This window comes from Pteronotus mesoamericanus, unplaced genomic scaffold, assembly GCF_021234165.1.
Source record: "Pteronotus mesoamericanus isolate MK-2021 breed Mesoamerican mustached bat unplaced genomic scaffold, CSHL_Meso_final contig_90, whole genome shotgun sequence".
Taxonomy (NCBI): domain Eukaryota; kingdom Metazoa; phylum Chordata; class Mammalia; order Chiroptera; family Mormoopidae; genus Pteronotus; species Pteronotus mesoamericanus.
Genome location: NW_026555277.1, coordinates 5,696,610 through 5,721,141, shown reverse-complemented (window position 1 = coordinate 5,721,141; position 24,532 = coordinate 5,696,610). Strand labels below are relative to the sequence as shown.

The 24,532-nt window shown below is 43.8% G+C and overlaps 1 protein-coding gene and 1 long non-coding RNA gene across 2 annotated transcripts in view; one reads left to right on the top strand and one right to left on the bottom strand.

Moving 5' to 3' along the window:
- Window positions 1–24,532, top strand: part of SGPP2 (sphingosine-1-phosphate phosphatase 2) — a 100,640-nt gene that overhangs the window by 49,152 nt on the left and 26,956 nt on the right. The window contains exon 3 of the mRNA XM_054586132.1: window positions 22,206–22,385. Coding sequence (XP_054442107.1) covers window positions 22,206–22,385 — 180 coding nt within the window. The remainder of the gene's footprint in view (window positions 1–22,205; window positions 22,386–24,532) is intronic.
- Window positions 14,983–22,256, bottom strand: LOC129080617 (uncharacterized). The gene is made up of 4 exons (XR_008530189.1): window positions 22,171–22,256; window positions 16,188–16,278; window positions 15,628–15,744; window positions 14,983–15,125 (listed from the first exon to the last, which is right to left on the bottom strand). It is a non-coding gene; the product is annotated as an uncharacterized LOC129080617 (long non-coding RNA).

Sequence of the window (24,532 nt, the reverse complement as noted above, 5' to 3'; positions counted from 1 at the left end):
TTGTGAAACAGAAGGAAAGAGGATGAGCTGAGCAACAGGCCATGGGGACCTTTCTTTCAGATGAAAGTTTTCAAATAAAATCTGAACAACTCTTTTTTTTCTTTAACCCATGCAGTCCTTTTGCAGCCCAGGCTGCATTCTTGCATGGATGTGGTTCTCCCAGCAGCTGCTGGCTGAGCCTCCTCCAAAACTCATGTGCTTTATAGACAAGAACCCCTTTTGGCAAATGAGGAAACTGAAACCCACCGAGGGGCAGTGACTTACCCAAGGGGACATGTCCAGTGAGTAGAACAGGTAGTATTCACACCGGGCTCTATCTCCCCACGCCCCCCCATCCGTTCATTGCACCACCTTAACTCAAATGGCTAAACGCTACTCTCCCTCACCCCGCAATTCAGCTTTTGAGAAACGTGCTCATCCTCTTTGGGTGGAAAGTCTCCACACATCACCCCAGTCTCATGTGCGGGCGTCCCAGATCTACATGGTCATAAGCCACGGATTTCCCAGACTTGTTTGCCTTCCAGTTCCCTGTGCTGTGGTCCCTGTGGGGACCCTCCACTTGTCAGACCGTGCATCCCCGGTTTTTTACACTTCCCACTACGGCATCTGGGGGGGCGGGGAGGGCTTGGGTGCCTTTGCCTCAGGGCTGGAGGCCTGAATGGGAAGGCTGCCTGCTGGTCCTGCGGTCTTGTCATGCCCGGGCTCACTGCGCGTACAGCACCCCCGTCCTGTTCTACGGCCCAGCCAAGTGGAAAAGGAGGAGCAAGGATAAGCGTGGCCTTTGTCCCATTGGAAGGAAAGGATTTGCAGATTTGCCTCCAAGAGGACTGTCCTTGCCTGAGGGAAAAGAACCCCCCCCTCCCCCAGGAAGGCTGTGCGTTCTCCTTGTCCCGGGTTCTGCCCTTCCCAGGCTGCTGGCCCCTGGGGGCCCTCCTGTGCCCCTCCTTCGGAGGCCCTGGCAGGAGGGGGCAGAGAGGGGGCAGTGGACGAGGAGCCGGGGCAGAAGGAAAAGCTTCTATCCGTTAAGCACTGTACCACTTTACAGTTCGACAGGCCGCACTTTATCTCAGGTTCTGGGATTTTCTGGAAGCTGGAGCGCTACTAGGCAATCTGGTATCATTAATCCAATGGCTGTCATCGCTCCTCTTCCCTCTTCTCCTACCAGTGCAGCCTGGGGAAGCCCCAGAGCGGACTTTTGTAGCCTCTTGTTCCCAGTGCAGTTCACAAGGTTCACCGTGTTTAGAGGACACTGCCGCTAGACCATTCTGTTCTTTCAGGCCCAGCTGCCACCAGATGCCAGTCAGTTCCTTTTGCCCCGGTGGCCTCAGCGGGCCTGCGCAGTGACTGGGAGGCACTACATTTGCCTCAGGGAAGTTGGGCCTCAGCCATTTTAAGATTAAACGAGGACTTCCTGGTCCAACTCTGACCCCAGGGCCGCCCTGTGGGGCCTCTGGCCTCCCCCAGCTGTCCTGGCCTCTGCTGGTGGCCGAGGCCCAGCCCGGGCCCCCGCAGTCCCCTTGCTTGGCCGAGTCTAGCCCATGGCTCTGACTACGCCCCCTGTAGGGCACAGCGAAGGGTCTTGAATGTTTAATTTTCAGAGAGCCACAGAATCAATGCTTAGGTATAAGCAACAGTATAAAGTTCATAAATGGAAGCCCCATGTGGCTGCGTTCAGCTGGTTCTCAGACGGAGGCAGCCTCTGTGCCAGCGTTCAAGATGAGAGCTCGCAATGCAGCCGTAGCCAACACGCACTGACTCCTCACTGAAGGCTAAACATGGGCTCTGGGCTTAGAAAGGTCACTGAGTGAAGTGAAGCCGCTGGGTGGCTCTCCTTTCACAGGTGAGGAAACATCGGGGAGCTGGCCAAGCTGCCGGAGTCAGCGGGGAGCAGAGCCCGGATCTGAACCCGTGGCTCCCATTCTCGAACCCTTGCGGTGAACCACTGCATTCTGCACCAGCCTTTCCCTTTAAGTATAATCCAGCTTTTTCTGTATAGTAAATGTGCTCAATTTTATTTTTCATTTTACATGTCACACATTTTTTTTTAAAATGAAAAAAATCAAGTTTTCTAAACCGATCACATTTATTGATTGAGAGTAATTCACTTTTTCTGTATCTGTCTGTCCCTCTGTTGGACCACAATGTTTGACCACAGCATACAATTTATATGCTACTTTGTGATAAATGAATCCATAAATGATTAAACATGACTTGAACTTATTACAAAAACATTTTAAAAAGAGGAGAAAGGGATGGGGATAACTACGAATCTTTTAACCAAAAAGGAGTCATTGAATCAAAGGATGGTTTAATTACTTTAAGAATTGGGAGACTTGACTTCCAGTCCAAGTGAAAATTGCTCTGCCTCTGTCTATTTCACGCAGCCCGGAGTTTTAGTCGTCAGATCAAGTGAGAAGCCTTTGTGTAGGCCGTGGCGGGGCTGGGATGGCTCGGAGCTTGCTGGCTCTTATGGGGTGTAATCAATTTTAGTCCAGAGCTTACTAATAACTTGCCAAATAACATTGATCTCTGGGCCTCATTTTGACTGCCTATGAAATGTGGAGTTGAACAAAATACCTGCAGGACCCCTCTCATTTTGAAAGTTATGAAAAGTTCTAAAAAATATTGATGGCAGTGCACCTTTCAGGATATGCAGTCTGTTTTAATGGGATGTTCTGGCTTCAGCAATGCCTCTTCCTGATCACATTTCCCTGGGCTGATACCTCCCCGCCCTCCACATGCCTTGACTTGGTTGGCTCCTACCAGGTTTCTTTGGGGTCTCCAAAAAGAGCAATAATTAGTGATTCTCTGTTAAAGGGGTCCTTAGGAAGATAGGTGAACCCACCCCGGGTCTGAGTCACTAGGAAGCACTTGTAAGCTAAGGGACAAAGGGACTCAGTGAGGTTTAGGGCCTTCCCAGTGCAGGCACAGAGCAATCACAAAGCCCACGAGTCTTGTTCTGAGTTTCCATGTGCATACGCGCTTATAAATTCATTGTTTGCATTGCATGTGCTCACATGTAACTAGAAAGAGGCGTTATGTTTTTAGCCCTTTCAAAATTAAACAACTTCTGGCATTCCCAGGCACTGAAGCCAGAAGGGAAAAAATGTTTTGTTCACTTTGAAAATGTTTTTTAAATACATAGCAATTTGTCTCTAGGGGCAGGGAAACAACATTCTGAAGGTTTTCACAACAACTCTGACTTGGAAATTAGCAACTTGTGAGCAGCACGAAGCTGGCTTCCTTTTTTAAACTAACACTGGAAAACAAATCCAGGCTAAATGAGTGAAATTAGAGAGCTGATTTCTCTAGACCATAACAGAAGGTCCAGTCAGAGGAGGAAATTTACCTCTGGATTTAACCACCCCCACCATGGATGGCACAAGGGTACTAGGGCTGCCAGTGGGGTGAAGCCCGTCCCAGCCTGACCACTCCCCTCGAGGGCTTCTGAAACCCAGCCTACGTGCAATTTTCAGGGTTTGTCTGCGCAATTGGGGAAAATGCTTAGCTAGAAAGATCAGACACAGAGGGATGTACTGAAAGTCTCCATTTTTCTCTAGCCAACAGAGACCACAATGTGGCTGTTTAATTAGAATTCATTAAAAAATAAGGAAAGATGGAGGCTCATTCTCTTGGGTAAGCATTCCAAACAAGCTTTTGCTGGCTGGGCTCTGAGTTCAGAAATTTAAACCTAAATTTATACTGCAGAAAACTTTTTGAATGCACTATACTAGGTTTTGTGTTTTTAAAAAAAGCTACTAATCTACAAAGAATGTTTCACTATTTGCCTGAGGGGACAATCAAAAGAGTGAGTCTTTAACCCTGAAAGGACTAACGTATTAAAACTCAGAGAGTCTGAATTTCAGAAAACCAGGTGCCTAATTTTTTAAATGTTGAGCTCCCTGAAAGGATGGTTAAAGGTGTGCTAATCTGTTATCTTGGTCTGTTGAGGATGTTGATTTTGGATAGTTTTATACATTCGTGGGGAATATATTTTAAGGAAAATTTATACAGGCGATATAGTCACCCAGGGCCTTTATAGAGTGTCACTTTGAAGATGAAAATATAAAGAGCCATACATGGAATGGACCCTGGTTCAGGAAATACACTTGATAAGAGGAGCAGAGATTTTGTGATGGAAATTCTCCTAGAAAATGCGAGGTGAATAGATGCCCAAATAAAAGCATAGGCCATGTTAATATTCCTTTGAGGTATCCCGGACAATTTTTACCTAAAATTCCAAGATTATGTGCATTTAAACACTAAATACTTATGCAAGTGAGAAGACAAGCACAGCAATCTTTTGAAGGCATCTCTTATAACATCTGAATCTTGTGTTCTTGCAAATATGTCAAGCTTTGGTCTTCACTGTTTTTCGTTTGGGGATCTTGTAACCATGAACATAATCCATTAGTTATTACTACTACTACATTGTTCCTAAAGTATGTCTAGATGCACTATAGCATAGTTCCAAAAAAAGGTAAAAAAAGATTAAACTGTTCTTGCCTCGTTGTTTTTTTACCATTTTTAATTATATTTTATTGATTATACTATTACAATTGGCCCTACTTTCCCCCTTTGACCCCCTCCACCCAGCGCCCTCACTCCCTCAGGCAGTCCCCACACCATTGTTCATGTGTATGGGTCATGCGTATAGGTTCTTTGGTTACTCCATTTCCTACCCTGTACTTTACATCCCCACAGCTATTCTGTAACTACCTATTTGTATTTCTTAATCCCTTTGCCTCTTCACCAATTCCCTGAGAGCCCTCTCCCATCTGGCTACCATCAAAACATTCTCCATATCCAAGGTTCTGTCTCTCTCTTTCTCTTGTTTGCTTCATTTGTTTTTGAGATTCAGTTGTTGATAGATATGTATTTCTTGCCATTTTATTCATAATTTTGATCTTTTTCTTAAGTAAGTCCCTTTAACATTTCATATAATAATGGTTCAGTGATGATGAGCTCCTTTAGTTTTTTCTTGACTGGAAAGCTCTTTATCTGCCCTTCAGTTCTAAATAATATCTTTGCTGGGTAGAACAGTCTTGGCTGTAGGTCCCTGCCTTTCATGATTTTGAATATTTCTTGCCAATCCCTTGTAGCCTGCAAAATTTCTTTTGAGAAATCAGCTGACAGTCTTATGGAAACTCCCCTGTAGGTAACTAACTGATTTTCTCTTGCTGCTTTTAAGAGTCTCTCTTTATCTTTAAATATTAGCATTTTAATTATGATGTGTCTTGGAGTGGGCCTCTTTGCCTCCATCTTTTTTAGGATTCTCTGTGCTTCCTGGACTTGCATGTCTATTTCCGTCACCAAATGAAGGAAGTTTTCTTTCATTACTTTTTCAAATAGGTTTTCAATTTCTTACTCTTTCTCTTCTCTTCTGGCACCGTATGATGCAAATGTTGCAATATTTGAAGTTTTCCCAGAGACTACTTACGCTATCCTTATTTTTGGATTCTTTTTTTCTTTTTTTTTGTTCTGATTGATTGGTTTTGGGTTCCTTATGTTCCAAATCACTGATTTGATTCTCAACTTCATCTGCCCTACTGTTGTTTCCCTATAAATTGTTCTTTATTTTAATTAGTGTGTCCTTCATTTCTGTCTTGATCTTTTTTATGCTATTGAGGTCCTCACTAAGTTCCTGGAGCATCCTTTTAACCAATATTTTGAACTACACATCTGATAGATTGCTTATCTCCTTTCTGTTTAGTTCTTTTTCTGGAGTTTTGATCTGTTCTTTCACTTGGGCCACATTTCTTTGTCCCTCATTTTGGGAGCCTCCCTGTGTTTGTTTCTATCTATTAGGTAGAGCTGCTTCGATTTTGTGTCTTGGTAGTGTGGCCTAATGTTGTAGGTGTCCTATAGGGTCCAGTGGCACAGCCTCCCTTATCAACCAAGCTGGGTACCCTAGGTGCACCCTTCATGTGGGATGAGTGCACCCTCTTCTTGTAGTTGAGCCTTGACTGCTGTTGGCAGGTCAGTGGGAGGGATTTACCCAGGCCGGTCAGGTGCAAGGACTGGCTGTAACCACTGACCACCAACTTCCGTCCTCCATAGAGGATCCGCTGTGTGGGGGCAGGGTGGTAGTGCTCTGACATGGTCTGTGGCTATCCACTGGGTATGCAGGCTCTGGGGTTTCCTGAGTGGTACAGGCCAAGATCTTCCCCTATCTATGTTTTGCTCATGGCCACCCTGCCTAAGGTATAAAGCAACCTGAGATGGCCGCTACTTATGCTGGGCTTGGAGTTTACCAGGCAAAGCCAAACTGTGAACCTAGGCTGGTTGTTGCTAGTGCCAGACCTGCAGCCACTTAGCAAGAGGTGCAGGAGCTGGGGGCTACTGAGGCTGGCTGCTGCTTGTTTGAGAGGATTTAGGAAGTTGTGGAGCATGAACAAAGACCAGCCATTCATATGGGAAAGCAGCTTGGGTGGGCCCATAGGTTGGGTGGGATGGAGTCTCAGAGGATCTCCAGGGGGGTCAAACAGTATTAGCCAGGTTGATGGGGTCTTAGATATGGCACCTGCGTGCCAGCTCTGTGGCTCTGTCGGGGGAGAGCCCAGAAAAGGTACAATGGCCTCTGCCCACCCCTTTGTCCTCCAGCTTTCCCCTTGATGCCAGTTACTTCAGTTTCTCCCTTTACACCACTGGTTCCTTTCAAGCTGCTTTCCTGGTGCTGGAGCTCAGAGGGAGTCACACTAAGTCTGTGTATGGGTTCTTAAAGAGGAACTGCTTGGGACTCCAGATATTTCTTCCGCTGACTTACTCTCTGCTGGTTTTTGCAGCTATAAGTTATGGGGACTTATCTTCCTAGCACTGAAATCCTAGGCTATGGGCCCTGGTAGGGGGCTGGGATTCCTTGCTCCCAAGATATGCCTCCCGAATTTTTATCCACCACACATGGATGTGGGACCAGCCCGCTCCATGTCTCTGTCCCTCCTACCAGTCTGGATGGATGTGGTTTCTTTAATTCTGTAGTTGTCAGACTTCCATTCAACTTTATTTCTGATGGTTCTGAGTGATGATGGTTCTGTATTTTAGTTATAATTTTAATGCGGTTATGCAAGGAGGCAAGCCATGTTTACCTAGGCCACCGTCATTAACAGAAAGTCCTTATTCTTGCCTCTTACGTTGATGAGATTGTGTTCAAGTGTAATTGGTCGCATGTGATGTCACCTCTTCACCTCTACTGTGAAAGCAGCTGGACATAAGCAAACTCTGCGCTCTGTAGTATTTCTGTATTCAAAATATGATGTTAAGGGCATGTAAGTAGGAAAGAATATTTCCATCAGTCAGTCATTGTCTCTACAAAAAATGTGTAAGGAAAGAAGCATACAGTTCCACAGATGGCATAGCACTTCCAAATATCTTCTTATCTCAGTGTAACATTAATTTTGTAAGATATTAACACGTGCATTTACATATGATGGAATCGAGGATGAGACATTAATGACACCCAGATCTCATTCTCAATCCAGCCTTCTTTCGACTTCATGGTCCTGTGTCAGACTTATAATAAAGGATCTCTGAAGCAAATGAAGAGTCTTTGGAAAGGGCCTAATTAATAGTCTAGACTGTAGGTGAAAGATGAAGAGAAAATGTACATAGATAGGAAAATGCACCTTTAATAAAAGCTCAAAGATGTTGACCTTAAGAATAAAAGTTAGTTATTTTATCAGCAAAAATGTGTTCATTCAGGAAGAGCAGAGATTGCAGTTCAGGACATGCAAGTAATGGCAAAACCATAGACAGGTCTGGAGGACAAAGGGAGAGGACTGTTCTCTTATAGAGAAAAGGAGAATTTGGGAAGAGCTGTGATAACCATAGAGCCCACTGGAGGAAACTGGGAATTTGAAATGCTTCTCATTGCCTGGGTTGCGACTGTCTCTCATTGGCCTGGCCATTGCCAGTGAAGGGGAAAATCTTCCTTCCTTCTGGTTGGCTATTAGAGTAGAAAACACCTTTCTATTGGACATGCAAGGCAGGTGTCTTCCTGTTCAGTGTGATCAAGAATGAGTGTTAGGGCGTGAGATTCCTCCCCATCAGCCCTCCCAACTTCAGTCTTGGTTGAGGTCTCCTTTATTAGTTCTCACAAAGAAAACTAACTAGCCTCTCTAAGCTATATAGGGTAAATCTGAGCAGGATTTAAAGACCTTTAAACATATGATAAAGGTGACCATTTTTGTTTTCTCTTTTAAAGGAACGTTTGCCCTGTTTCAGGGCTGGAGATCCCGGCTCTGCCTGGTGCCGTCTTCTCAGAAGGCTCCTGGCAGTGCCTCTTCCACTTCTCCTTGACCGAGGAGTTGCTGACGGCGTTAGAGGCGGAGGGGGATTACCAAAGTCAGAGCCGATCTTAAAGTACTTTCACCCAAGCCCTTTTTAAATCTACATTTTATCCTGCAATCAAAACCTGATTAGATAAATCACTCAATATACTCTTGGCTTAAAAATAAAAGAAAGGAAAGGAGGTGACCCTTTTGAGTATTACCTGAGCCCTGTACTCCTGAAAAACAAACTTTCACCCTTTTGTGATCCAGGAAGTGACTTCCTACAAGGACCTACCCTTCCCTATATGGCTTAGACAAAACTCACAGATGCCCCCCCTTGTTTACCTGTGACAAGGCCAGATGCAAACCCTCTAATCCCCATTCTTTGTCCTATGAATGACTAGCTGAACTCGGTCCCCGCTGGCCCATCTGGACAAAACACCCTCCACTTTGACTTGACCAAACTTTTGAGTTAAGTTTTTCTCCACTCCCAGGCCCCTGAACTTTGACCCGCCTTCACCCTAGCCAGCACACAGACCTTTCTTAAGGCCCCTTTGAGAATATGCTGACTTTAGGATCAACATGCTCTGATCTAGTGTCCTGGCCACCTCCCCACACTCAGGAACATCTTTCTAGCCTCATCCTTCCCAGGAAAGAAAAGCCCCTTTCTGCCCAAACACTTGCAGATCTCACACTCAGAGAGTTCTCCCTGTTGTAATAGGGACAAAATGAGAGGAAGTGTAAGACGTCATTTAATATTTGGTTGTGGACCGTGCTTTGGGTTACATTTGAATACAGCTATAGCCAATGCTTGTGCTGAAGGATACGAAAATAAATTAGGAAGTTCCTTCCCTGGACTTGCAATTGTCCTTTCAAACAAAGCCTCTCCCTACCTAAACCCAGGCTTGTTTTTCATTTGACAAGGAAGCGCAGAGACGGCAGCCCCAGGGTGCCTCTGCAGAGCTGCACTGTGGCTCTCGCTCCCCGATATCCTTTGGTGGCAAAGTTGACTTTGGGTTTGCTCCCCTCATGCAACACATGGTCTTCAGCCTTGCAGAATACCTTTCAGGGGGCACTTGAATGCCTCCTCTAACCAAAGCAACATATAAATAGTAAAAAAATGAGGAGGAGAAAAAGTTTTGTTGAGGCTGATGCTGGCATCCACTTGGGAAGGAAGGCTGCTCAAACACACAGCAACTTCCTGATTCGCTTTTTATATTCCAAAGCAAAGCATGGGCTATAATCACATTAAAATGTAACCCAAAGCACCTTCACAGCCCAATATTAAATGATGTCTTGTATTTTCTCTCACTTTATATATTTTAGAGCTGGCTTTCCCAGAATTAATGAGAACCATTGAGAATTTTCTGTATAGTACCTCTTTTTCAGCTGTGTTTACATAGTCAAGTGCCTTGTCCTATTATTTTTTCTAAGGAATAAATAGTTCACAAAGAATATGGGTGTAAAGGAGTGCTATAGCACTTTAAAATACAAATGGAAAATTCATTTTAATTCTGTTAGAATACCTAGGCTGTTGACTGACTCAGCGACTTTCAATCTGTGCTGCAAGAATTTTTAAAACACGCAATACCTGACTATTTAGACAAGGGCACTGATCTCTTTTCCCTTAGATTGTCAAATAAAAAATGACAATAGTCAACACAACAATAGTCATCCAGTGTGAATGAATTAAATCATACCTATTTATTTTTGTCAGATCAGCAAAAAAATATATTTTTTGGCTTGCCACAGAATTTTAGTAATTAGTTTATGTGTGCCACATGATGAAAAAGGTTGAAAATTGCTGGATTGACTACATCAAATATGTGTTTCCTTTATGTACTGGTTAATTCAGAGACATTAATGTAACCAGTAGTATGATCAGGTCTGTAGCAATGAATCATACAATATTTTTTTTACCCCTTAGTATATCTTAGAAGCTATATATTACATGTTACATCTATTGAAGAAGTTACACAGTATTTTATGTTACTCAATTATCTCCTAGAGTACTGACCACAAGTGGTAAATCCTAAGTTATTTACCAATATAGGTGACTTGTTTACTCTTATTTTTTTCATGAGCTTGGTAGATCCAAAAAGCAGGACTTCTCAGCTGAAACATCTAAATGGCCTCCCTTAACATGGGAGATGTGAAACAGAAAACCTACACAATAAGCACAACCAACAAACAACAACAAACACAGCCCGTGCCCCTTAGGCCCTCCCACCTTAGCTTGCTGTTTCTGTACAGTTCTCCAGGGAGCCGCGGGTGATGGTGCTGATTAACTCAATTAGCACAGATTTTTATTCTATAATGGGCCCTGGGAGTTTTATATTTACAGTAGTTTCGGAAACATCACCTCAGTTCAAGTCTGCGTCATCTCTGTTTTTCACTATCACATTAACCTTCTAATTAGCTTCCTTCCAGCTATTCTTAGGACCTTCACACTCATTCTCCCTGTAGAATGGAGAGTGACCTATTGCAAATGCAATATGACCACGAACCGCTCTTTAAAACATATTGATGTCCAAGCATCTTAAAATTATCTTTCACAATCGGACCTCTGCCTAAATCTTTACCTTTACCCTTCCTCCTACCCTTTCCTGTCTCTAGAATCACAGAACTACTGATGATGCCCCCCCACCCCCGCCCAGTCCCTGTGTTTTAGACATGTCTGCGCTCTACCTTATCCTTCATTCCTAGTGTCACATGACCTCAGCTGCTCCTGGTGCAGACATTATCTCTAGACAAACCACGCTGAACCTTGTGTCTACACTCCCTGCTGGGCGGTTCTTCATTGTCCTTGAACCTGGCATTGTCATAGCAGCTCAATGAATAACTATTGAGTAAAATAACTAAAGGCTGTGTCTAGAAAGATGATTTAAGAGCTGCCTCTTATCAGGGACAGACATGTAAAGAAGTAATTGCAGTTCAGGGTGCTAAAGATACCCTAGAAAAATCTAACCAAGTACTAAGGTAGTTCCTAGAGATCTTTTAAAAATGGAATTGTTCCCCATCTGAAATGGTCCCTCAGTGGCCCTGATGGGTAGTCAGGACACAAATTTGGTCAAGATTCCATCAAGGTTTTTCAATACAAAAGTAGTGAATGGCTAAGGAATCTTTGAATCAGAAACCAGATTTTTATTTGCTTTTTAAAAAGCTTCGAGCCTCTTTCTTACTTTGTAATTGGTGAACAACAACTTTTTGGTTAATCATTCATTCATTCGTTCATTTATTCATTTAACAAACATGTGACAAGGGCCTATTATGAAATAATATGCTAAGTGCTGAGGGTTAAGCAGTGAGCAACACAGACTCCATCCCACTCTCCTGGGGTTTAGTTGTAGGCTAAACAGACAGTAGTAAGTAAATCAACACAATAATTAAAGATTATATAATTATTATTTAGGCCACAATCAGGGTGAAAGCAGAGACCTGCTTTCAAGAAGATGGTTACGAAAGAGCACTTTATGTTAGTTTCACTTAAGGCTTGAAGGGAGAGAAGGAGCCAGCTGGGTGAGGTGCTGGGGGAGAGAGTTCCAGGCTGAGGCCGTGCCAGACACGGTTCCAGATGCTGGGTCTTGAATGAGACCAAACATCCACTTGAGGTGGAGCTGGGGCTAAAATAAAAATATTAGTCTACGTTGTCCCGTAACCAAAAGGTCATGGGTTCGATTCCCAAAGAAGGCACATGTGCAGATTGTGGATTTGATTCCCATTTGGGGTGCCTATGACAAGGCAACTGGTCAATGTTTCTCTCTCTCTTGCCCCGCCCCGCCTTATCCCCCTCCCATTCAAGCAATAAAAAAAGGTCCTCAGGCGAGGATTAAAAAAAATAAATGAATAAAAGTGTGAGGCCATGCCATGTTTGAGCTGGTTTTCTCAATCAAACATTTGCTGTGATTCACGTCTGAGAAGACATTTCATGCGACAGTTGTTTTGTAACAATGCTTTCACTCAGCCTTAGGATGGAATGTGGAGATTGCAGAGAAAAGGGCCCACAGAGAAGAGCCTGGTGGCCACCCATGGCCCGGAAGGCGCACACTGGCCAGCTCCAGGCAAGCCTTGCTCACTACAGAGGGTCACGAGGAGGTTACAGCCCCAGTCCTGTTGGGGGAGGTTCTGACCGTGTGCCCGACAGCCCCTCCTAATAGGGTTGGAGTTAATCACTCACTGGCCCACTGGCACATCAATGGCACCCTGCTCTCCGCCTCCACTTCACCTCTGCTATCCAGCCTCCTTCCCTTGCTCCCTGCAGTGAGCAGGCGTCAGGCAGGGGACCCACGGAGACTCTTGTCCCTTTCTAATCAAAGACAGGCTCTTCAGGAGGCGAGTCATCTAACTCCAGGGGCGGAGGACCCATTTCTCTCTGCCTGGGAGGAACATGGTAATGAAGCCCTCATGTCAGAGGTGAGGATAAAGCAACAGAGACAGGAGATAAGGAGAAAAAGATAGTCGTTCAGAGGAAAGTCATGATCGCAGCCAAAATGGAAAGGAAACTTGGTTTTTGCAGTTGATGGGCTGAACAGGATTTACATGTCTGTAACCCCTTGTCAAATGCAATGTAACCTTAGTTTTTAGACTAGTTTCATCTCAAGAGGTGGCGCATGACATTTTTTTTTGGTTGAGCTCTAAAAGTTGGTGTCAGTATGTTTTTACCCCAAACAGGCCCTTCCATGGTGTTTACTAGACCAGGGAGCCTGAAGAATCAGGACGCGGAACCCTGGACTAGAATCTAGAATTGAGTTCTCACTTCAGGCCTGACAAAGGGTATGCCTGCACCCTCTGGTTGTCAGAAAGGTGTTACCTGCACGCAGAACTAGACCCCGGGGCCAAGGGGACTGCTCATTCCATCATTCTCACCGAGAGATTTTGTTCCTGAGCTAGGGAACCACCCCTGACATCAGAGCTTACGTTCTGCCTTAGTAGAGAAGAGGCTGTCACAAGGATCAGACATTTCCAGGAGAGAGGTTAAAGCTCAGACCCAGGCCAGTTTCTGTCCCAGGTGCGATGTGGCCTTTCGGTTCCCTGTGGTGATGGTGGCTCAGGAGGGGAGCAGTGATGTGATGACAGCGTGGATCCTAACTTTCCTGGGAATGTCTGTTTTCAGTTTGGAAGGAAAACTGTTTTCTTGATGACCAGAAAAGTGGGGGAGGGGCACGCAGTGAGGAGTAAATAGGAGTATTGATAAACACACAGCTGGTTGAGCGTGTTGTGTAGATGATACGTTGAGCCCCCAGACTGTGGGCCGATTTGGGGTCACAGACTTGGTAGCCATCCCCGTTCACGGCCATCTTCCTGGCAGTTGTTTGAAATGAGTACTAGTTCTACCCCGTGTTGACAGCTCAGCCCGTGACATCAGACGGAGAGCGGAAACGGATTTCGTTGAAAGAAACAGAAGAGTCCATTCGGCTGTTCTCCCATTAGTTGAGTAGATACATATCCAGGGCGCCCTCACTGAAGACTGACATCATCTGCGTTGTCATAAGTGAATTTTCTTCCCTACATCCTGTGATTATGGCTCCCATAATTTTGTTAGCCTGCATATTGAGTTTTTCTTTGTATGCGTTTCCTTAGCTCTCCATTTCCTCCCAGCCTCTTCTTAACTGGTAATTCAGTTTGCTCGTGGACTGCTGCCAGACAGAGCTCCTTGCCATGACGCGCCCCCCCCCCCCGTCGCCCCTCGCCCCCCACCCTGCCCCCACCATGTGCACTCAGTCTAGCCTGAGGAGATGTAGCCAGCAGTACCGCCTGTTAGGGACTGAGAACACTTAGACCTGAGGGTTTGAGGGTAACCCTTTAGCATTCTCATCACCAGTTGGGTAGTTCTATGTTACATTATTTGCCAACTAAGACAAGTGTGGAGATTTTGGCATGTGTGAAGGGAGCCTAATCCAGACAAACAAAAAGCCCCTTTGAACTTTCCCACATGAGGACCGTCAGATCAACTGCTTTTTAAACATTGCTTTTGTGATGGGAAATGGTTTTAATCCCCAGAGGTTCCAGTACAAGTTGTGTCAGCCTGCACCACAAATCCCAATTTCTTACCATGCCTTACTGTACAGAACAGCCGACTGGTCTCATGAAATGCAAGCCACCAAGATGCCCTTGACTGGGATTCAGAGCTGGCATAGATGAGGTTGCACGGGTCAACTCCATGGGGTCTTTAATCCTTCTAGAAACAAATCTTTTATATATATATATATATATATATATATATATATATACACACACACACACACACACACACACACACACACATGTATATATATATACACATATATATATATAGAAAAGATTTTTTTTTTTTTTTAAGTGACCACCACTCACACCTTATTCTGAGTTCCCTAAGCCTGTAGACTGACAGAATCCCTGAGGCAACATTCAGTTCCCAAGGTTCTTCAGCCTGAAAAGCCGCCTCTTTACAGCGTGAAATGATCCAACTCTGGCTAAATGTATAAGGAGACTCTGTGGTGGCTTGCAAAGCCAGGTGTTCAACATTAATGACCTTTAACCTAAAATCAAGCTTATGGTCCCTCAAGTCAGCAGGATGGCTGCCGCTCGACCTCATGCACAGATGCTGGCATAAAAAGACAGGAGAGTGCAGGTGCGGTCACAATTTCTCTCGTCTCACTCTAGCTACATTTCAGGGTGCACTGAGTTTAATGATATCCATGCTTTAAGGGTAGATAGTCCTTCACACATATTATCTGTCAGATGCTAGACGGTGGGATGTGGAGAAAAGACCACAGGCTTTGGAATCAAAACACAAAAGTCCTGTCCAGCTCCTCTTCACTGATGGCTTTGTTTTTGGTGTGACGTTCACCCTCTGTGGTCTTCAGTTTGTTTCTTCTTCTGTAAAATAGGAATGACAGGAACATTAAATAATGTCTAGGAACACACTTAAAAAAATCACCATGCAAACATGAGTTATAATTTAACCCAACTCCATCTTAATAATGAAAAGGGGGCCCTGCTGGTCTGAAGTAACTTTCCTAAAGACATGCTACACCAATGACTTAACTACTGATCTTGGTACCTTTAGTGTTTGTCTTCAGAAATTGCAGGAGCAGCCCTGGCCATGTAGCTCCGTTGGTTAGAGCGTTGTCCCAGCTGTGATCCCTGGTCAGGGCACATACCAGAAGCAACCAGTGAATGTAGAAATAAGTGGAATAGCAAACTGATGTTTCTCTTTCTCTGTCTCCCCTCCTCCCCTCCACCCTCTCCCGCCCCCTTCCTCTCTCTCTAAAATCAATACATAAAACATTTTTAAAAAATTTTTCAGAAATAGTTATGAGCTTGAAAAAATAGAGAATTAGAGCACGAAAATGTTGTGACTTAATCTTATGTTTCTCACCTGCCATTTGTTGCTTTAATGGTTCTCATGATTCCAGAACTGGGAATATGTGAAACCAGTTTTCTGATGGTCTTCTGTGAGCTATAATGTTTGCTCTGTAACTTCATTGTTTTGGTGCTTCAGGCATGGAATGAAATTTTATTAGTTTAAAATTGCAGTCATTTCCCCCGTGATTCACCACCACCACCCTACCCCCACACACACACGCAAACCCACATGATACACACAGTAAAACAGCCTTGAACTCTAAAAAGTAAATAAAAATAATGCCACAAGTAAGAAAGGATGTTCATCATTTGGGAACAACTTTTCAGACTGGATGGTAAGCAGGAGTCTCTAGAATGTTCCCAAATAACCATAACAAAGAAATGCTTTTAATTCATTCCCCGAAGGCAAATAGAGAGCAGTGTGTCTTCATTCCAGAGAGAAAAACAAAACATGAGCTAGTGTAGTCAGTCTCCTCTTTGTTTTTGTTTTTGTTTTTCGTAAAATTGTTAATCTTAAAAACTTCCACAGCTAAAAGCTGCTCTTAAAACACATTTCATAAATTTCATACTCACGGCTTTGAGTAGGTAGATTTTCACCAGCTTTCTCTGTGGCATGTGCAGTCACCTCCTCAGTGCCGTGTAGAACTGGGGATCAGAGCCACAGCTGGACAGGACATTTGAAGACAAGAATATTAATAGTCCCCATAGCGACTTCTATTGAAGGAATGTTTGAAGACATTGGCAATAACATTTGGAACAAAGGACTTAAAGGACACATAGAAGAGCTATTTCAGGACCCATCTTGATGCCTAGTCTCTCCTTCTCTTGTAGTAAATGTGATACAATTCACATATCATAATACTTACCTTTTTAAAGAATATAATTCAATGGTTTTTAGTATATTCATGGAGTTGTGCAACCATCACTACTATCTAACTCTAGAGCATTTTTGTCTTCCCCAAAACAAATCCCACATCCGCTGGGACTCACTGCCCATACCCCTCTCTTCCAGGCCTGGGCAGCCACTAACCTGCTCTCTGTCTCTGTGGATTTGCATTTCCTAAACATTTCATATAAATGGAATCGTACAAATATTTGTCCTTTTCATGTCTGGCTTCTTTCACTTAGCATACTGTTTTCAGGTTTCATCCATGCTGTAGCATGTATCAGTTCCTCATTGCTTTTTTGGTCAAATAATATCCCATTGTAAGGCTATACTATGTTTTGTTTATCCACTCACCTGTTGATGGGTATTTAGGTTGTTTAAACTTTTTGGCTATTGTGAAGGATGATGGTAAAGACATGCATGTACATATGTTTTCAGTTCTATTGGGTATGTACGTAGGAGTGGAATGGTTGGGTGTCTCATCTCTCTTTCTCTAAATCATCATATTAGTAACCTGAGGAGAAGGGGAACGAACTTCATTTGGACCCATTGAAAAACAGGATGGGTATGGATTGGTAGAGAAGCCGTGGTGGTTGGGTTACGTCTCATTGTTCTCTACTGTCCAGCAGATAAAGAATGATCTAACTAATTTCTATCTTGTTGAAAATAAACCCATGGATAGAAAACCCATGGATAGACTATAATTCCCAGTAATTCACAGTGTGTTTGCACCATGAAACCTAAGAGACATCATACACTCCTGTTAGTTATTCTTTTGCGCCATGACTTCCCCATCGAGAAGGAAGCTATAGGTGCAGCTAGAAGGAAGGAAGATGTTAGTTTATCAAAATTTGTGTGTGGATCAATGGCGTGGGGGGTATAATTTGAAAAGAGCTTCTTGATGTCTCCTCCATCCTTCAGTGGACTTAGCTCTCATTATAATAGGAGTGGAGCCTTCCCTCCATGGGATGGGGATGCTGTGTGGCAGGCAGGAGAAGAAGGGGCAGCTGGTAATCTCAGTGTATAAAGGAGGAACATGTGGCTTTGGTTGTGAAAATCCTGTGTCTGCTTTTCTAGAAATAATGTTATTTCGATGACCTTCTGTTTTCCAAACTGTTTAGGCTGAGGGTGGAGAGTACTGTCCTATTCACCGGAGCTGTGTTTGGCCCAGTAAACTCGCCATTTTGGGCTGTAGTAACTGGAAAGGGCCGCCATGATAAGAGAAAATGTGCTGTTTTCTCTGCTGGCCCCAGATGAGCCCAGCCTTCAAGGTCAGACCCCAGTTGGAAGCTCTTCCAGGCCGGGAGGAGGATATGTTTCTGTTGACAGAATTGGTTTGCCAGAAAGGCTCTGTCTGCAAGGGATCAGCAGTAGATGATCCAGAAAAATGGATTTTCCTCCCACTACATAGTTCCTATATCCTATCATCAGGACAGAAGTAAGACAATCAGCTAATTCCTCATCAGGAAATGCCACTCTACTCCCCCCGACCCCAACCTATCACCACCAGCACCTCTGGGGACCCAGCTGCTTTGCGAAGGTGTCAGTGATGTGTAATTGCCTTGCCACCTCATGGATTTTTCTTTTGCATATAGGCCTTTGGGGCCTGAGGCCAGAGGACTGTGTGATAGCTTTTGGAACTTAATTGGTCCTTCAGGTAGAGAGCAAAGCCTTCCATCTAGGGCAAGCCCTATCAGGTTAGTCATTACACTTTTTTTAACTGCAACCTGAAAGGAGAAATAGTTCTCGTCTCTTCTGCCATGGGACTCTTTCTAAGAGACTTTATTTCTTAGAATAGTTTAGGTTGACTGCAAAATGGAGTGAAAAGCACACAGAGTCCCATATACCACATCCCCCATATGAACAGTCCCCTGCATTATCAACATTTCCTCCCAGAGTAGGACATTTATTGCAACTGATCATCTTACCTTGACATGTTATAATCATCCAAAGCCCGTAGTTCACATTAGGGTTCACTGTTAAACATTCTGTGGGTGTGGACAAATGTATAAAGACATGTATCCACTATTACAGTACCATACAGAATGGTTTCACTGGCCTAAAAATTCTCTGTGCTCCGCCAGCTCAACCCTCCCTTCCCCTTATCCCTGGCAATTACTGAAAAATTCTTTTTCTGTCTCCACAGTTTCTCCTTTCCCAAAATGTCATATAGATGAAATCATACAGTACATAGCCTTTTTCACATTGGCTTCTTTCACTTAGTAACATGCATTTACATTTCCTCCATGTCTTTCCATGCCTTGCAAGCTCACTTTTTAGTACTGAGAAGATGGCCGTCTGTGACCCAGGACGCAGGCCCTCGCCAGTGCCTTGAACTTGGACTTCCCATCCTCCAGAACTGTGAGAAATAAATTCTCTGGTTTGTAAGCCACCCAGTCTGTGCCACCCAACCTGGCTTAGACAACCACTTTTTAAGATGTGATTGGCATACAATAAACCGCACATATTTAACAGCTTGATTGAGGTATAATTTACATACTATAAACACTTCATACATATAGAGTGTATAGTTGAATACTTTTTAGTGTCTTCACAAAGTTTACCCATGTTTAAAATCTATAACTTGGCACATTTCATCGTAGGTACCTACCCCTGTAATCATCACCATAATTAAAATAAATATCCATCACTCCCAGATGTTTCCTGATTTGTAATTTCTTTCCCCACCTCCTTGTCAACCACTGATCTGCTTTCTGTCCTATAATGTTATTTGCATTTTCAAGAATTTTATAGAAATGAAAACATACAGTATGTACTCTTTTTTTGTTTGTTTTTGGTCTGGCTTCTTCAGAAACTCAGCATTATTATTTTAAGATTCATTTATGCTGCAGTATGGTATCATTAGTTTATTTTGTTGTTGCCGAGAAGTATGCAACTGTATGATTATAGTCTAGTTTGTTTATTTGTTCACCTATTGCTGGGAATTGTGGTGTTTCCAGTTTGGGGCGATTGCAGAGGAGCTGCCATGAATGTTTATGCACAGATCTGTGTGTGACTTAGGCTTTCATTCTTCATGGGTAAATATCTAGGAGTGGCATAGCTGGGTCATATGGAGAATATATGCTTCACATTTTAGGAAACTGCCAAACCCTTTTTCAAAGTGATTGTACCGTTTTGCAAGTCCTCCAGCGGTGTATGAGATTTCCAGGGACTTCCCAGTCTCCCTAACACCCCATAGAGTAGTCCCGTTAATCATAGGCCATGCTAACAGATCAGAAGTGGTGTGCCTCACAGTTTAAACTCTAGTGCTCCTAACCTCCCAGTATCACTTCTCCAAGCCTTTGCGCATGCTTTGCTTGCAACCCAGGTGCCTCTCTACCTGTCCCTCATCTTAGGTAAACAATCTTCCTTTAACATTCAGCCCAAGTGCTCCTGGTCCTCAAGGTAAAACCAAAGTCCGTCTCTACATAGAGACACACCTATAGACTTCCGTAGATAATTTTTCTCAAAGCATGTTTGCATTATGATGAGATCCTCTGTTTGGCTGTTTTTCCCACTCAAGGATGGAGACCTAATACAGAGCTTGGCCCATCCTAGATTTGTTGTAATGAATGTGAGACAGGACTCACCCTCCGTAAGTGGTACTCTTTCTGTATGACTTGAAAAATATAGCTCTGGTTTTCTTGTTTAAAGAAAGCTGTCCTTACAGAGATTGCTATCTGAAATGTATTGATCAGAAACTAGGTAGAGCTATGTTTTAATTCTTAAAAACATCCTTCAAACATAGGAGGTGAAATGTAAATGAAGTCAGAGGAACTCGTGGACCTCAAGGGAAGTAAATTTTGCCTGAATGAGAGTCGTCCAGTCTGTCTTCACTTTATGATCTTAAAGTTTCCTGTCTCCCAGGATTTTAAAGTATTTTTGAGCAAAGTAGAGTTCGTCATTTTGCCTGTAATATTTTGTGTGTGTTGGTGAGTGGCAAGGGGACAGGGTTGAAAATATGTCTTAAGCAGCCTCTGAGAAATGCTTGGTAGTCAATAATATCTGCAAGTTTTTCAGCTCCCCAAATAATAGTCAGTCTGATGTGGGTTTTACAGGTTCACGGGAGGGAAGCAGAAACATAAAAGAGTGAGCCGGTTTCCAGGACAGTGGTTCCTGGTAATGAGGGGATGGTAAAGAGGTTAAGTTTCAAAGTCCGATTAGAAATCACGGCTATGGAATTCGGAGTGATTGTCACTGGGGCTTTAAAGCCTGGGGCTTTGGCCTGCTGTGCTCTGACAGTGGGTCTTGGTTTTTTAACCCAGAGCAAAGTGGCAGCTGAGCACAAAAACATGTGCAGTGCCTTCCGGGGCTACTGACTGTGCTGCGGTGACACTCAGAATGAACCGGCAACCAAACGACTAACTGGGCAAAAAGGAAGCACCGGAATGTGGGAAAGCCTAAGGCGATCTGGCTGACTAATCAAAATTATTCCAAAATAGGTCTCCCGTAGTGGGCTTTGTTCCCAAGCAAGGTAACCCCATCCATCCAACACGAGTTAAATAAAGCCCTAGTGAGATCAATATGGTCATGGTAAGACGAGAAAGTTTATGATTAAAGCCCAGGACAAAATGACCTGTGCAAGAATACCGTGTAAAGCAGGGCTTCTCAAATTCCCATGTGCACACAACGTACCTAGGACTCTTGTGAAAATGGGGGTTCAAATTCAGTAGGTCCCAGCTGGGGCCTGGATGCTGCATTTTTTAATAGCCCATGTGAGGCTGTCCTTAGACCATACTTTGAGCTGCAAATGCAGAGACTTAAGTAAAGGGTTTGCTTTTTCCTCTTTTATAACAGATCATGAAATTGTTCTCTTGTAAAACTCCCTGACAAAATAATGTCCCGTTAACAGTCCTGTTCATTTCTGGGCATATAGAAATCAAATTCTGATTTCTGTCTTCTGCTTTAAGAAGAAAACAGAGAGGGAGTGGAAATTTCTTCATTAATGACATCATGCAAAAGTCATTAAAAAAATAGATTGAGTTGTCTTTATTTTAGGACTGAAAATACCATACCATTTACATGACGGATGCTTCTGATTATTGAGTGAAGTTAAATCAAATCCAGTATGTTGCCTGCACATAACAGGAGTAACAATAGCATTCAAAGAAATTTTAAGTCCATGTTCCATGGGAGAGTCACTTTTCTGGTTAAAACTTGAAAACAATGGCTGTCTGATCTGATTATTTAATGGTCCTCTAGCCCCGGTTCATCCTGTGTTTAAATAGGCATCTCAGGTGGTTGTTTAAGGAACAGATTTGGAAGCCAAACTCTCTGGGTGCAAACCCAGTGAGGCCCACCATTTATTGACTGTATCCAATGGTTTACTCATCTGCACAATGGGGTCTGCACTCTACGCATGTTATTGGATTAAGCAAGCTAATACGTATTCGTAAAGCTCTTAGAACACCACATGTGTGACCAGACCATGACATTCAAGCTATATAAATGCTTGTTAAGTATATGACTAAAATAAAGAGTTAATGTCACGTCCTAGTTGCCCTGTGGAATCCAGCAGGCCTGTTCCTCTTTTTAGCAATTAAATATCACTCTACAAGGCTTTTGTAATAGGTAACTGAGTTCAAAAGAAAGAGGATTTCAGCCCACAAACAGAGAACCCCTCCCTCCTCCAAATTCATGAAGCATAATAGTTCACTAAATATTACTTACTTGGCTGGATTCATCTCGGTCCTTTGGTTTTGCAGCTGGTGATGTATGTTGGCCAGGTGGCCAAGGACATCTTGAAGTGGCCCCGCCCCTTCTCCCCTCCTGTCGTGAAACTGGAGAAGAGAGTAATTGCTGAGTATGGAATGCCCTCTACCCATGCCATGGCGGCTACCGCCATTTCCTTCACGCTCCTCATCTCTACCATGGACAGGTACCAGGTAAGGCGCCTGACTCCTCTACCTCCTGTCTGAGGCTCTCCATTCTATTCTTCTAAAGCTGCTCTGAGGGACTTTGAGGTTTACAAAATGAAGCCTAAGGGGAACTGAAACCTATTGAGCTGTGACTGTTCATGACAATTTCTTCATGAGTCAAGTGACCCTCTATAGCATCCAAATCAGGTTGTGCCTGAGCATGAAAGTGGACACCAGCAAAACAGGGACAGTCTGGGAACCAGGGCATGCCATCTGCCCCCTGCAGAAAACATCTTCCCCTGGAGCTGCTCGATGACAGCACTTGCATCGGTTTTCTCATCCCGTTTGCAACAGATGCAGGGCATTTCTTTTCTTATCCTAGTAAATGATCCTCCAGGGCTGAGATGAGTCCACCAAATCCTCCTGCTAGACTTCCCGGGGCCGGGGACTAAGTAGCCTGTGCCCCAGATTATTCCCCAGAGATGCCTCCGTGCCACATTGAGCCTCAGCCATTAGAAGTAATGGCTTCACATCTTCTAGAATACTGTCTAAATTACAGGAGATTAATAAATGCTGAAAATAGAAGAATTTCACTTAATATCTGCTTAGATGCCAGTTACTGTTAGGCCTTTGAAAAGTGATATTATTATTGTAATGAAGTGTTTTGCCTGTCTGAGCAAGAGAACTCTTGCTCTAGTTTGTGTTTAGTTTCATAGCTAATTGTCATAATTTTACCTTTGATCACCGAAAAATGTACATTTCATTAAATCTAGCAGCCTTATTCTTAAGTGACAGTGTCATTTTGCCCTGTGCCTATGCCCAGGACCCCAGGGATGTTCTGCATTCCAGCTCATGCAGAAGTGGGGGATCAGCCCCAATGGGGTTGAAAGAGGACAAGAGTAGTGTTGGGCCCTGGCTCTACCTCGGCTGTCATCCACCTGGTCACCTAGGGTTAGACCCGTTTCCTAACTGGGAAAGGGACAGGTATGAGGAATATCTGCAACCAAGTTTAATCTTGTGTCATAACGCACTTCAGTGTCAGGCCAGGATCAAAAAACGTCTGAGCGCCCCAGTCCTGTCTGAATTAATCCAATGCAAACTCCTGAGCTGTGTCGTGCCCAGTGACCTCTGCCCCAGGAGGACATAGCGGGCCCAGCACCAGCCCCATCGGGCTGCTGTCAGCACCCAGAGAGGCCTGCAGACATGCGGATGTCACTTGGGAAAACACCAGCCAGTAACAGCCGACTGCAGGGAGACAACCACCATTGGAACACGCACTTGAGGCCACCTGGGCCTTTTTAAAAAATTCTGTTTAGCTCACGTGCTGCAACAGTTTTCGTTAGGCCTAAGTTGCTATGGTCTTTCCTATTTAATTTTAATGATAAATATATTTAGCTATTTGAGTTATTTCTTCTAAATAGCACCAAATATAGATTTGTTTATATAAATATGTATTGAACCTAAAGCCCAGGCCCTACTTTCATGATGCATTCGTTTATTCAGTTTTAGCACTGTTTTGATGACAAAATGATACCCAGTTAATGATAAATCCTAAGAAAAAGCATACAGTCATGTGTTATTGTACTTACATGTTACATTGAAAAGAATATGCTGGACTCAGCCTTAGACCGTGTGGCTCCAGGTTCTGACCCTGTCACTCCTGGCCGTGTGACCTTAGGAAAGCCATTTTGCCTCTGTGAGCCCCAGCTCCTGTTCTCAGGATCAAATGTGATGATTGATGGGGGAAGCATCTTTGAGCTAAATTTTAACACTAATGTAACCTACTGGGATTAATGGTCTTCATCTGTAGAATGCGGCTAATTATAGAACCTCCTTCATAGGGTTGGATGAAGATGAAATGAGATCGTGACTGTAAAGTGTGCCGCATAATATAGACCATTCTCTAGCATCTTTATTCTTCTCCATAGAAGGCCACAGACTAATGAGTTCCTGGAGCACGTGGATAGTCACTCAATATCTAGTTTATAAGCAGAGTATTTGTTTCTTTTATGGTTCAGCACTAGCCAGATTCCCCCAGCCGCCCTCCCACCAGCCAATGTTGAGGTCTAGTGAAGTCTGGGCCTCTGCCTTGACGTCTGTATGTAAACATGCCCATTCTTAGTTTGGGCCTTTTGTCCCTGTCCTTTCTCAGGAAGCCCTTCGTTGCTAGGCTT